Raw genomic sequence first — 15206 nt, forward strand, 5'->3', positions numbered from 1 at the left:
ATGAATTAGCCACAACAAAATGTACAACTACTAAGTAATTAGTTAACATGAAAATTAAACAATGAAACTTTACCTACAACATATACACTCATCCAAATACATGAATGTGACTTGTATTTGATTCATACTTCAAAGCCCTTGAAGCACTGCATAAGCTACCAACCAAATAGTCGTACACTAAGTTGCCTTAATTGTATTTACCTATACTTTGCAAGTCATCCACTAACTTAAAATTTTTGGGGAACACAATCTCGTCTCTATTTGGCAACAGGAACTCAGATATGCCTAACAAGATATAAAGGCTGGTAAACAATTCTATACTACCACCATCATTGTCATATTCCAAAAGAAACTCATAAATCGTTTTAACATCAACTTTTCCACTACAAAATAACTTCCTACAACCACTATCTTCATCATCGTCACTTATATCAATTTTTTTTCACCCAATACCTGAAGACCCAACCCTAAACAAACATCTAACAAATTAAATTCAACTACTTCCCTACCAATAACAAAACCACCCATCCTTTCAATCCATTGATAACATAACACAGATAACAAATTGCGACTTATCTTCACCGAATGGTTTAACAACATAAACCACCAAAACGGTGTGCGTGCAATTGATTCTTGTTGTTTCACACTTAATTTTCATTCAAACTTCCAACATATTTGGCTTTGCAAGAATGCTGGAAAAACATCTGTGTAAACAAAAATTTCGGTTAAATCATACCATATTAATATAAGCAATAGACAAAGGAATTTCAAACACAAAACCAAACGTACCTTCACATCCTCAATCAAAAGTCCATTGTTATGCTGTTTAGTGCCCATAATCAATAACTAAAAGGGAAACGAAAGGATTTATGTTGTAGCAATGAAAACAAAATTACCCCCAAGTGCATTTTCTACTCCACCAATTGCTAGTGGCTCTACAAATATGAGACTCATTTCTCATGAGGGACTAAAAAATTGATCATAAGCTTGGAATAATTTCATTCAACCGAAACCTAAATCGGATAAGGGGGTTAAATGCAAGTATTTTGATATCCTTGTTCAATATGAGAAAGGAACAACTACAATGCGTAATCATGTGTTGAGAAGTCCAAATAACCCTAATAAAAAAGTAAATAAGAGACAAAAAGTAAGTTCATCTTCAACAATTGATGGGAATATTAACTCTCCTTCTTATGATAGATTTGACCAAGAACTTTGTTAAGAAGAACTGTTAAAAATGTTTGTGGAAGTTGAACTCCCCATTCAATTTGTAGAGCATGTTGCTTTTTGGAGGTATTCAAATGCTTTGCAACCAAGATTTAAGATCCCATCATGCTATACCTTATCACGGAACATTGGAACGTTATGGAATGAAAAAAAAGGTATATATGAAGGATTTTCTTTCTCAACATTGTCAAAGAGTTTGTCTCACTACTGATACATGGGCTTCACCTCAAAATCAAAGTTACATGTGTTTAACAACCCACTTCATCGACAATGATTGAAATTTGCATAAAAAGATTTTGAATTTTCGTTAAGTAATAAGCCATATCGAAGAGGCCATGACTAAATTTTTTGAGACATGCTTGCATTAATGGGGTTGAGTTATGTTTTGACCTTGACAATATATAATGGTACATCAAATGACATGGGAGTTCAACACTTGAAGGAAAGACTATTGTCTTGGAATAACTTGGTTTTGAAAGTGACTATATTCATATGTGTTGTTGTGAACATATTTTGAACTTAATTGTGAATAGTGGGCTAAAAGAGATTGATAACTTTGTTTTATATTAGATCATTTCCTTCTAGATTTATGAAATTCAAAGAGTGTGTTGAAAGACAAAAAAATTGAATATAAAGGTCATATTTTCTTGGATGTTGAAACAAGATGGAATTAAACCTATTTGATGTTAGATTATGCTTTCAAGCATAAAATGGCATTTGTTGAGCTTGAGCTTCATGATACAAAATATGCTAATGAGTTAGGAAAGGGGATTGGATTGCCTTGTTATGAAGATTGAGAATACATTGAGTCTATTCTACCTTTTTTGAGCATTTTTTATGAAGCTACTTTGCGCATCTTTGGTAACCCTTATGTTACTAGTAATATCTACATGTTAGAGGTGGTAGGAATTTGGAATGAGATCAATCATTTGCTAAAGTCCAATGCTACAAGCAGTGCTACATATAAGATGGTTGAAAAAATGAAAAAAAAGAGAGAAATATTGGGGTGAACCTAACAAGTTCAATATATTTTTTTTGTCTGTTGTTGTTTTAGATCCTAAATACAAAATGAGTTATATGAATTGGGCAATTGATCAACATTTTGATCCTGAAAAGACAAATGATAGATGGGTGTTAAAGTCACGATTGAATACTTCTTTAAAGTTGTTGTTTGATGAATATATAAGTCAAAATGAGGGAGCTGAAAATGACACTCAACAAACACATGCAGAGATAACTAGTTATAAGAATGATTTGTATGGTTGGAATAAGTTTTTGCAAACAACATGATTAACCTCTTCAAACAAATATGAACTTCAAAAGTATTTAGAGCAAGAGCTTGATACAACATCAAATTTGAACATTCTTGATTGGTAGAAAATTAATTCATGTAGGTTTTCAATCATGTCAAACATAACATGGTAGCATTTGAGTATACATTTAGCACAAGAGGAAGAGTGCTTGATCCATATTGTAGTTCTTTATCACATCAAAAAGTGGAGGCACTTATATGTACACAAGATTGATTAAAAGATATACATTTACCATCATTGTTATACTATAATTTTGAAGAGCTAAAATGTGTTGACCAAGGTATGTTGATGTTTAAATTATGTAATAATATTACAACTAAATATGTATTGAGTAATGATAATTTTTTTCATTTCTTAGAGAGTTGGTTTCTCAACAAGATGTTGACTACAACATAATTTCTTTGAGTTAAAGTTCAAGCCCCATTCCTCTTGCAATCAATAAGTACATGAATGGACTTCCCCTATTATTTTCATGTATAACTCTTTACTCACTTGTTTTCTATTGGTTTTGCAAATTTTTATTTTCTCCATTACACATTTCTCTGGTTTGGTTGTGTTGTCACTAGTTTGTGTTGTCACTCTTGTATTATTGGCTACGGTAAAGGGTGTTATGTTATCAACTTTGGTATGAATCTTAATAATTATCATCTAATTGTGTACCATATATACTTTTTATTTGATGGACTAGTTTTGTATTTTCTTATTACTGAAGCTCATTCTTTTTCCAACCAACTTTAGAGGCAGATGAAGCTTTTCTTTGGTTTAATAACTAAGGAGGATATTACTTATTGGAAGTATTTTTTTCCTTATTGGTGGAGAAGATATTGCATTCTTGTTGGTGCTTTCATATATAAGAAAGATGCTTTAGATTTGTGGTGGTATCAGTAATAGTATAACCCTAATGCATCCTTTGCTAATTATGGAGTTAGAATTTATAGTTTTCCTATAAATGTTTTAAGTCCTGGTTTGGTATGCAACCATGACCATTGCATTATCTGTCATGTTTATTCCTTATTTGCGTACATGATTACGTATATATTGAAAAAAAAATCCAAACTAATATTCTATAAGTTATAGTTTTAGTAATAATGACAATTAAAGCATGATTTTATTTATTTGAATTTGTTATGGTACTTATCATGGGAATAGATTATTTAAATTTCTTTAATATTTTGTGCATGTTTTAGATAAATCACGAATAAAGTGGATTGATGCCAACTCCAGTTTGTTGGTGCATTCTATTTGAAGAAATTGGTAAAATTCTCATGAATTCTGTTATTGTTTTTAAATTTTGTTATTTTTTAATATTAATGATGACATATAATGATGTAATGACTTTATAAACATTTTCATTACCAAATGACTTTATATGGACATTTATATGATTTTAATTTTTTTTTAATGTTAAGAATTTAAATAATATATTATATTTAATCTTTAATACTATTAAAATTATAATATTATAATATTTTTATTACTTTATATATTATTTAACTTTTTTAAAATATTATGTATTAGATGAAATATTTTTTTTTAAATTGAAATTAAATTTATAAAAAATTAAGTATCATTAAAATTGGATTTAGAAATAGATCTAGATTTTCAACTTATCCAAATATTTTGGATATAAATATTTAACTTGATTCAAATATTTAGATTTGAATTTTAAAATATTCAAATTTTGTTTTCACAAAAAAATTATTTGAATCCAAAATCTTATTCACATATTTGAATCCATATTGAATCTAGATTGGGTGATTAAAGATCAAATTCATGCCCACCCCTATATAGATATACAAAAAAAAACTTAAATTGCTAAAAAATGAACCTTAAAGGTCTAGCATTCTGTAAAAAAAAATTACAAATAAAAAAAAGGAAGTGGCTAAATTTAAAATAACAAAGTATTTGAAAATTAGGCCATTTAAAATGAAAGCAATTCAAATTTATTATATTTGAATTTCTTGGAAATTTTAAAATTAGCTGTCTAAACTCAACATAAAGAAATTGACATTTCAATAATATTTAGTAGCACTTTTTTCTCTATTATAACTTCATAAATTATTTTGTACGCTATCATCAAGAGAATGTTAAGTGAATGGAACACTTTGAATAAGCAATTTTACAATTTTCAAAAAATTCAAGTGCAACAAACTTGAAATGTTTTTATTATAAATACTTTATTTGTATAAGACAATCTAAATTTATTAAATTTTAATATTTTAATTTGAATAAAATAGATCAAATACCATCAAATAACACCAATAGTGTTAAATGAGAAATAATCCTTGCAAACATCAACAAAAGGTAATTATTACATATTTCAATTGAAAAAATATACTTGACACTAAGTGAAAAATAGTAACACCAACACTAGTCTAAAAAAATGATAAATATATAAAAAAAAACGTCTCTAACATAGATAAATAGTTCCAACAATACTAATATAAAAAATAACTCCAATCAACGTCAATTAGAAAACATTGACTAAAAAACAATATTTCGTTAGTATCTATAGAAATCCTTAATTAATTAATATCAATTAAAAAATAGTTATGTTAATATTGAATGAAAAACCTTATATTGACACTGTTCAATAAATAACCATAACCTACATTCTTATTGACAATTAATGGAAAAGTACCTCAAAACTAATATCAAATTAAAATAATCTCCATTGATATCACCTAAACAAATAGTATTTAACATTAATTGAAAACTATTGCAGACTAATAACACGGCGATGTCATGGTAAGTGAAGTCAATTTGAGAAAGAGAAAAAAATGAAAATTTTAAATTCTTGCTTGTTTTAATGTATTTTTAAATTGCTCTAATTTAAAACAATCAAATTATTTTCGTAAATTTCTAAAATTTTAATCTCTTCTAAAATGTTCTATCCAAATAACAAAATTTGTTATAAAATGTTCCAAACTGTCCAGAAAACATAAATTATCCTCTAAAAATCTCGTACCCAATCTTTCATGTGTATTTCTGTTTTTCATGACTTTAGTCTTTCGGAACGGGAGTGAAGTGAAGGATGTACCGAATTCGGGTTCTTTACACGCATTCATTCATTCAACAACTAGGAACTGTGGGATGAAGTTCTGATGACTCATACTTTATAAGCAGACTGATGTAAAACACGTATGAGATAAACAGTCTGATTTTCACGCAACAGTTATAAATACACTGAATGTGTGAATGCGTGGAAGAGTGATCGCACTGAATTGGACTCTGCTGAATTCCTGTGCCAAGGTGCAGTATTTTGACTCGGTTCTACTTTCGGATAGAGGCATTAGTAGCTAGTTCCTTCAGAAATGAAACAACATCATCGGATGAATCAAGCGTATATCGAGCATTTGTTCGAGTTCGTCCAATGGCACAAGAGAAGTAATTCTCTTTCTTGAGGTCGAGGACATTCCATGAAACCTTTTCAGGTGCTGCCCTTCGTGGTGTAATGGAGATATGATTGTTTGATTTCTTCTCAGAATTTGACACTGGTCGTGTTGCCTTATTTTGAGATGACTTTGGTCCGCTCTTAATTGGTGGCTCCTTCAAACATGGTTTCCTCTCAACAGGAAATTTAACTCCATCTGATGTTACCTTGCTTCGTGGAAGACCCACACCAATAGAGGGAAGATCTGGCTCAAAAAATGAATAAATATCTTCATCCTGTCACAATTAATAATGTCAAATTTGGAGCTCCAAAGTGTTCAACTATATAGTTCAAGGCGATAAAAAATTCTTGCAATGAAAATGGGTAAATACTAACTAGTAGTGCTTTAATTTAAAGCTTTCTGTTTGGGATTTCTTAACTAATGCTTTTATAAGACATTGATTAGTCATACCGATTAAAATAATAATCAACTTTACAACATCCTTACGATAAATTGTAAAGAATGAAACAAGAGGAGAGTTGCTGAGAGTTGTGGTGTTAGCAACACTTTCTCTAACCAATTTCATTGTAGGTTAAAATTTATTGAAAACTATAGAATTATAAAAGATATTTCAGTAAATAAGTTTAGATCAACAAAAACTTATAATTAATAGTAGAAAAGGTATTTCATTGTATGTTACTGGTATTTCTTTCTGAGAAATGTCTTGTGGTGCTACAGAAACTTTGAATTGTATGCTACAATATTCACATTTTAAGCGAATTGTATGCTACAGAAAATCCAATTTACCTTCCCCAGAAAATGTCCTATGCAAAGAACATAATCAATTGGTGATGTCATTGATTTACTGTGCACTATCTCACCCAAGATGCGGTCAATGGCTGCTCCCTGATTAGGAAAGGAATTTAGAGTAGACATTTAGATATGGATGAAAAATTACGCAGAGAGAATATTACTGAGAGGTCAGTTATTGGAAACAAGAGGTCACCTTCGTCACACCAACAGCTCGCACCTCAACAGATCGGCTCCCTTGAACAACTTCAACTGATGCATTAGAAATTGGACCTGTCCAGAGATGCTGCAGCATGTCCCTTGCTTGAAGCTTTCCAAACTCAACATCTGGTTGAGATCACAAGATAAGTAACCAAAAAGGAAGCTGGAAAAGGAAAAACCTTCATAAAAACATTTGATCACCTGCATATTTGTAATTCCATACAAGTGAAGTTTCTCTTTCTTCAAAATCAAAATGTGACCGAGGTGTTCTTTCTGTGAAGTACTCAAAAACATGCTGCAATGCAGGACCAGCAAGGTCAGTAACGTAAGAGAGAACATTAAACATCAAATGAATTGAAACATCAAACCGAGAGTACCTTCACACTATCAAGCCATTCCATATTCAGATGCTCTGGCATTGTCGTCATCCACTCACCCTTCGAAGGATGTAAAAACATTCCATTCTCAGCCGCCAACCACATGTCATATTCTTTGAAATTCTGTTATGTGAAATATGTTAAAAGTGGACTGATATAATATTTCACAAAAGAAAAGAAGCATTGTGCCAAGAATTACATCATCCAGGACTTGTCTACCACTTCCACTGAGCACAACAACTGTGGTATTTGGATCACTGCATAGTGCTGTCAAGGGTTGTCTCAGTTTTGGATGCACCTTAAGTTCCATTTCCTTAATCTGATCACCTGTTTTCTCGACTGGTTCAGTTAAAGTTCCACTGAATCCCTGCAGTGTGTATCACCAGTGTTGAGAGAAAATGTTAATACAAAAATTCATATACGTAATTAAATGCCGGTTAGGATTCATACCAGTGTAACATTGTATAATAAAAAGCAGCCAGTTTTTCGATGATCATGATTTTGTTTTAGAGGTTGCAAACTCAAACTTTGTGATGAGGTAGTACCATGGAAAGTCTTATAACATATATAAAGAGTAAATTCAACATAGACACACGTCCATCATGTTTGTTAGGTACAAACTACTCACGAGCCTTCATCTAACCTAACTGCTCAACCATTTTGGATAGTTGGTCTAGGGAAAATTTTGCTGAAGTTAGAAGGAAAGTTTGAATTCATTTTCCTCTAGGACTCTAGGAGAGTCCTATCATGACTGTTCGAGGTCAAGAACATGATATTTACTGTTCCCCTTTTTTAAAATAAGTTAAATTGAACAAATGTTTTCTGTTTCTTTAATAAAATGGTAGTACTATGACATCACAATGTTAATTGTCATCCCAACTATAACAATTACCAACAATCTTCTGCAGCACTCCAGTCCATAAAATAGAGGAGAAAAAAACGGAATGGAGATTTTAGACCAAAAGCCACAAAGAAAACCTGTAACAAGGAAGTTGACATCTATGTTTGGAAAAATAAAAATTTACAAAAAATAGTATATCATCCCACCACGTAGGAACTGTGTACTAATACCGTAATTGGCTTACTTTTTCCACACAATAGTCCCCTTTCCTAAAAATATAAGTGATATATCTCCTTGTGTTTAGTGTTCTCCTTGCTATTAAGCCATCTATAAGGCAATGTCCAAGGAACTATAGTTGAAATTTTAAGAGCCTGGATAACTAATCGAGAATCACAATCCAACTAAAGCCTAAATGTTCCAGCCTCAAGTCCATTAGATTCGAGGTAATGTCCGTTTTGGAACTTGGAGTTCTGTCACAATTTTGTCCCTAAAAGATGTTTCAGATGGGTGGTTAATGGATAAAGATGTATTTAAATCATTCTTAGTTTCAGACTCCAAAGCAATATAAATTGAGGCATCCTGGAACACTAACCATCCTACAGTGAAAGCAATCTCGATTGTCAAAATAGCACCCATATGCAAATATCGCAACTTGCACCAAAAACTAACGATAAATGGCGCTCTTTTGTCCCTAGATATACCACCACGAGGAATAGTGCCCAAAGAGTCCTTGGCAGCCCCATCATTTGACACATCCAACAAAAGGAGCAAGCTATAAGAGAAGTCTAATATCAGGGATCCTAACAGGATTCCCAGTCCCACCAAAAGCTTTAAGAATGAGGAACTCAGTTATGTTAGATTCCATAGCTCCTTGACAATGATTTCCAGCCAAATTTACCTATAAATAAATCCTATTTTTCAGACTCGCATACTCAACATGCCATTCTCAAAATGGAGTTATGCAATGACTTGCATATTCAGGTAAGTTCCACTACTTATTTTCAATAAAATCAAAGCTTGGAGGTGAATGTTTCATAGAAGGCCACTAGTTCTAGTTTTGGCTGCCCAAATGTGCATTTCTTCCTATTCACCTTCAGATCATTTGCTGTCAGCACCCGTAAAACTTTCAATGGAAAAACAAAAGTCTCTAAATTCTTGTACACTAGAATATTTTCAAAGAAGATAAGCACACACTTTCCCAAATAGGTTTAGGCACTTCATTCATAAGTGATTGAAAGGTGGAAGGTACATTCATTTCTAGTCTACTATAACCATGACCTAGTACTGCTTTGTCTTCCCAACGATCTGAACCGTATTTTTTATCACACCTAAAACAATCTCTTTATGATCTTTTCCTTCAGCCTTTTCAAGCCCTCCCACACTAATTATGAAAGTCTCACCTTATACATATCTCTCATCGATAGTCTCTAACAAAAATCTGCTGTGAATTTAAATTCTTCTTACAAACAGTGTCTACGACTGAGAAATGCCTTGTCTTGCATTACCATTAATATGAACTTCACCTTTTATGATTCGGATCTTTCCTCTCGAACAAAATAACGGTTAAACCTAGCTTTAGGTTCCTTGAACCCAGTTCTGTCAAAGGATGGAAATGGAATAGTAGATTTTTTGGCTTCACCTCTTCTTCCATGTAAACTCTTTATGTAAGCTACAAAATTTCCTAGTCACCCTTATTGCATGTTACCAACTTCTCCCATAAAATTTCTGACTCACCCCCTTGGACTTGCTTTGTACCTTTTTCCTATGGATCCCATCCATCCACGTTTCTAAATGTAATTCAACACAAGTAGTGCCATTAAGAATTGTCCATTCACCACCTACTGCTCCCCAAATATCCTTAACCTTTCTGTTGCCCACAAGCTTCCGGATGGAGCTCTGGTACCAGTTAATAAAACTGGAATCGTTAAAAAAAAAGGCAAGAAATTCTTTATTACAAAATCCACCCAAATGAAAACAGAATGCAACACAATTTCACTGAAATTTCAAGAGTTCCAGCAATTTTCTTATCCTCTGGACCCTTCTTATGCCTTGCATAAAACTGTGTGAATGGGATCTTTACCTATCAAAATATCCTAATCTAGTACAATTGCACAATAGATTTCACTGCATCTACTCGGACAATGAAGCACTATCTTGTAAAAACACTCAGATAAGGAGAAAAGGACAAGAAGGAAATAAAAAGACGTATTCAGAGAAGTCTCAAGCTTCATTGAGACATCATACCAAGATGAGCAATCGATTAGTTGATTGCTGATAACTTTCAATTGCAGTCTTGGTTGGAAGTTGAGGTGGAACTTGTCTTGTCCTTAGTTGTGCCTCAATAACAGTGTCATTTAGTTCACTGCAAATATTCAAAGATTCATCATATATGAAGCTCTCCTAAAAATCAAAGCAAGAGATGCATTACCTACTAAGATATCTTGGTTGGATAAATTACAATTGCAAATCATGTCTTTCTACTATTCCTAAAATACTTAGGTAACAAGTAAATAATCATCATAAATGAGCATGAAATTATATTTAAATACAACCAAGACTGATAAATGCAAACAACGGCAAAGCTCACAGCTGAACCATGATCATATGTATAAAAGTTGCGCACTTTAAAAGGGACTTACATCCATTACAAAATTTCAGGGATTTGAGAATGCAACAAAAACAGGGGGATTCCATTCTTTTCGATAAAAAAGATGCCGCTATATTGAAGATAAATGACAAACTCCTAAAAAGAAAAACAAAAAAAATGTTCAAAATACCAAGGGTTTTCTTAAGAAGGAAATAATAGAAGCTACGAAATGAAATCTTTAAGTATTTAACATTTTGAAAATTAAAAAAAGATGTTTAATAGTTTCTTCTTTGAGTAACTAGGATAGGTTATAAATGCTACTTTTATTCCTTCGCATCTGATTACAGGGCACGAGTTTACAAAATCCAGATAGTAACATGCATACCTTACGAAGGTTCCTGCCCATTCTTGAGCAGTGTGGGATTTTACATGAAGAAAATTATGCTTATGTCTCTTTTCTCTTTCTGCAGATGGCATCTTCAGAGCCCTGCCAATTGCAGCTGCAACTTCTGTAATGTTCCACGGGTTGACAAGAATTGCCCCAGCCCCAAGAGACTGTGCTGCACCAGCAAACTTCAAGAAGCATGCCAAATATCAGGAATGATATCAACATAATACATATCTAGTTAAAGCTAGTTAAAGAAGTCAGCGTGCAATAATTGATCTATCCATACAACACATGAAAGCTTTCTATAAACCAAGATGGGAACTAAAAATACACGATCTAGACAAGAATAAAGAACGAAAGATTGATAATTATCATTTATTTAAATCACTTTAAATGGTAGAAGTTTAAGCACGGTACAGAGTTGTATTGTAAGATGCTCAATAATGGAAATAAAATAATCTTTGATGTTATATTTTGGTTACGATAAGTATGACTTATTAAATGGATAGTTTAATACAAGTCAAACTAGTCAAAAACAAGGTACACACTAGAACGGAGTGTTTTAGAGTAGAATTCAAAACTTTGCCATTTGAAAAATCTTTTGAAATCAACCATATATGTTTTAAATCACGTAAGCTTCATCCAAAGGCTTTTTATAACAAGGATAGAAAGGGCAAGTGCAGAAAAAAGATTTGTTTTATATTAGTTCCCTCAAATTGAATTACGTCTGATTCTCCTTTAACAAATAAAGGTTCCATTAATCAAAATTGATTAATAAAACAAGTACTACAACAAATATTCTCTATATAGCTCCTAGATACCCACAATCTTTACAAAAAATCGTTTTCCAACTATTATTTAATATTAAATCACTTGACTTTCACCAATTCAGTTTGATAAAGTATACAATTCACAACGAGAGGATACACAATTAAGCACCGAACTCTTTAGCTAAGGCAAAAGTTGTGAACTCAAGCTATAATGGGCACAAAGTATTGTAGAACGTTTCTAAGAGATTTTTCTTTCAATCTTGCCCTTCTTGTCTCTTACATATTGTTCGTTCTTCTATATTTTTCTACTTGTTTTTTGACATTCTATATTTTTCTACTTCTAGTGAAGATTCCTCATATAGTGCTGAAAAAGAGAATAATGGGATCAACAACTTTTGCTTTTTCAAAAATTGAAAAAGCAACTTTTGACATGGTACTCTGATCAAAAGAAATATAGGAATTAGGAGTCGATGTCCATTCTAGGCAGGTTGCAAAGCTCATAGGATGTTAAGAACCAACTCTCCTAAAAATTCAAACTGTTTAGACTTGGCATCAGTCTTAAGTCTATAAAATGGAGCGCTATCAGCAGTTTTATTGTCAGGACCAACACTTCCAACATTCGACTTTATTCTCTCATCATTCAATAACTCAACGTTGACAAAGCCTGAATTGACATATAAATAAAACATAAATACACAAGCAAGTTTCTACACTTACTTCACTAAGAATGAGAACCCCTTTCTTTTTCTCCTGGCAGGCCACAAATTCATAGCTGACAAGATTCATTCCATCCCTCAAAGAAGTGACTAGTGCTACATCTGGGTAAGCAGTAGCGAGTTTAAATAAAAAATTAGCATAGAAGTTACAATATAATATACTGATTACCAGAAATAAAATAATAAAATTTAATGCTCCAAAGACAATTAAGAATTCAAGAAAATGAGTAATGAAGTATTAACATACACGAGGAAGAGCCCCAGACGCATCGAACATGCTTTCACCATTACCCAAAAATAAAAGTCCAAAATTGTCTTATTGTTAGAGTTGATTTCACATAATGTACCCAATTTTTCAGTACTATTTCCTGAATACATACCATAAATGAACAACATGGAAACAAATATTTTGGTACTAAATTTGGTGTCCATGTCGATTGAATTATTAAAAATGAATTACATTGTATATCCCTTGTATGGTTATTTGCACGAAACATTTTTCCGGAATTTGCAAATGAGCCATCAAATGATAGAAACTACTAAAAATGTAAAATTGTCGCCTTTCTATATAACATATAAGAACTATATGTCAATAAGTGGAATAGTAAATATCATGAATCATGATTAAATGAAGATTGCATTGTATTAATTAGAAAAGGAACATTGGCGCTAATCAAGACAACAACCACAATAATCATGCTTCAAGGAAGCAATCAGATTTTAAGACAATTAGGTATACTCAGGCTGCGGTTTGGGTGCTAGGGTAGCCTACCACCCTGAAATCAGTTTCCAATGCCTTACCTTTTGCTATATAGACAAATTTATACATAGTAGACAAAGAAAGGGAAGAAAAATGTACACTACATTCAGTGCAATATTCAAAACAAATTTTCTCTTTAATTTCATCATTTACAAAAAGCTCTAATGTTGTGTTTGGATTAGAAGATGGATTTGGAATGGAAATGAGTGGATTTGAAGGAAAAAAATGTGAAGGTGAGGTTGTTTAGATTAAGGGAAAGACAATGAGAAATGAGAAGAAAGTTTATAAAAGTTTGTAAATGATTTGATTGATGTATATATTATTTATTATATTACTATATTATTAATTATAAAACTTAATATTATTAATGCTTATTATTATTATTATTATATTATATGTAAACTTTTCCTGCATTTCTGTGTACGTGAGGAAAGAAAGTTACAAAAAAAATATTACATCCCATTTTGCCTCATTTTTCAACTTTAATCTCAAATCAGCGCTCCCATGCTTTCCATGGTTTGAAACAAACAAGGGCTAAGTCATTTCTAAGAGCACGCTGGAAAATACTTTCAACTTTAGGCATAGAACTTTAAGCATAATAAATTAGTATAAGCTAACATCTGACAAGTTCACAAAAGTAGTTATTCACAGAGTAGCTCTCAATCAAATTAAAGAAAATGTAAAAGCACAAATTTACCAGTAACAGCGTACAAAGCGCATAGTTGATAAAAGTCAAGTGAGCGATCCTGTTGTGACAATAAAAGTGTAAGATTATCAAGCATAGAAAATTCTTCAACCTATTCAATATTAATAGTGTTAGTAAGAGTTGTAGACTAATGATTAATCATCAGAATGAGCATATAAAATTATCAAATCATGCTTAGAAATTCAGTGGAATTATCACATTAGAAAAAAAAAAAAAATATATATATATATATATATATATATATATATATATATATATATAAATAAAAAGACTCACAAATATGGGACAGATAGGAAATGGAAACCAGACCAACGCTCCTTCCCCTATTTTCCCTCTTCTATCTAATTGCATAAAATGACAAAATCATACTTTCAATAAATGAAATGTGAAATTTTACATATACAGAAACAGTTGATTGTTATGAAGATGGCAGTTTTTTTTTTATTCTGTCAACCCAAGCAAGACCAGTGCAGAGGACCAATTTCTTGAATATTTCTTGATCAGGTTGCGTCAGGACATTTGGAGCCTAATCTGTCCCCACAACCCAAAGGACCAGATGCAATTAATTGTTGGGTTTATATATTTTTTTCATATGAATTATAGTCATCGAGAGATTGTGGTTTTATATAAATGACATTAGTCTAACACACATAAAACATTTAACACCACTTTTAATCCAAAACCTTAAGGCAATATGGTCATAAGTCTTTAGTCTTATATAACATTTAACTTTGTCTTTTTTACTCGATGTTAGACTTTGACTCACACTTGGATTATTCTTAACAGAAATGGAGGTAGTCCACAACATTGAAGAAGCCATGAAAAAGGTTTGAAGTAGGGGCATTTGGTGGCAGCAACAATACCCATGCGTCCTCTAGTGGGACTGGAATTCAACAAGGATAGACCATGATATCTTCTACATCATTTGCTGCCAAACCCTGTTTGTTCATAGGGTGTTAGAGTCTGTTTTTTAGTAGTTAACGGTTGACAACTAACTATTTGTTAACTAACTCTTTAAATAGTTAGTCCGGGCCTAAAGAAAGGAGTTTTTGGAAAAAACAGTAGTATTCTTCTTCTCTGTTTCTATTCCTATAATCAAGAAGTCTCGAAGTTCTTTCTTTCATAGAATTTCCTGC

At 32.0% G+C, this 15206-nt stretch overlaps 1 protein-coding gene across 3 annotated transcripts in view; it reads right to left on the reverse strand.

The window, feature by feature from the left end:
* Nucleotides 1–5502: 5502 nt before the first annotated feature.
* LOC114169734 (alpha,alpha-trehalose-phosphate synthase [UDP-forming] 1-like) overlaps nucleotides 5503–15206 on the reverse strand; it is a 41805-nt gene continuing 32101 nt past the window's right edge. For all 3 annotated transcript variants that reach the window (XM_028055006.2, XM_028055004.2, XM_028055005.2), the window contains exons 9-18: nucleotides 14062–14110; nucleotides 12606–12706; nucleotides 11116–11303; nucleotides 10388–10505; nucleotides 7502–7669; nucleotides 7303–7425; nucleotides 7127–7220; nucleotides 6921–7051; nucleotides 6722–6820; nucleotides 5503–6209 (exon numbers count right to left, since the gene is read on the reverse strand). In XM_028055006.2, coding sequence (XP_027910807.1) covers nucleotides 5814–6209; nucleotides 6722–6820; nucleotides 6921–7051; nucleotides 7127–7220; nucleotides 7303–7425; nucleotides 7502–7669; nucleotides 10388–10505; nucleotides 11116–11303; nucleotides 12606–12706; nucleotides 14062–14110 — 1467 coding nt within the window. In that variant the 3' untranslated portion in view covers nucleotides 5503–5813. The remainder of the gene's footprint in view (nucleotides 6210–6721; nucleotides 6821–6920; nucleotides 7052–7126; nucleotides 7221–7302; nucleotides 7426–7501; nucleotides 7670–10387; nucleotides 10506–11115; nucleotides 11304–12605; nucleotides 12707–14061; nucleotides 14111–15206) is intronic.

This window comes from Vigna unguiculata, chromosome 11 (genome assembly GCF_037176805.1).
Source record: "Vigna unguiculata cultivar grain cowpea cultivar isolate G323 ecotype 2 chromosome 11, ASM3717680v1, whole genome shotgun sequence".
Classification (NCBI taxonomy): Eukaryota; Viridiplantae; Streptophyta; class Magnoliopsida; order Fabales; family Fabaceae; genus Vigna; species Vigna unguiculata.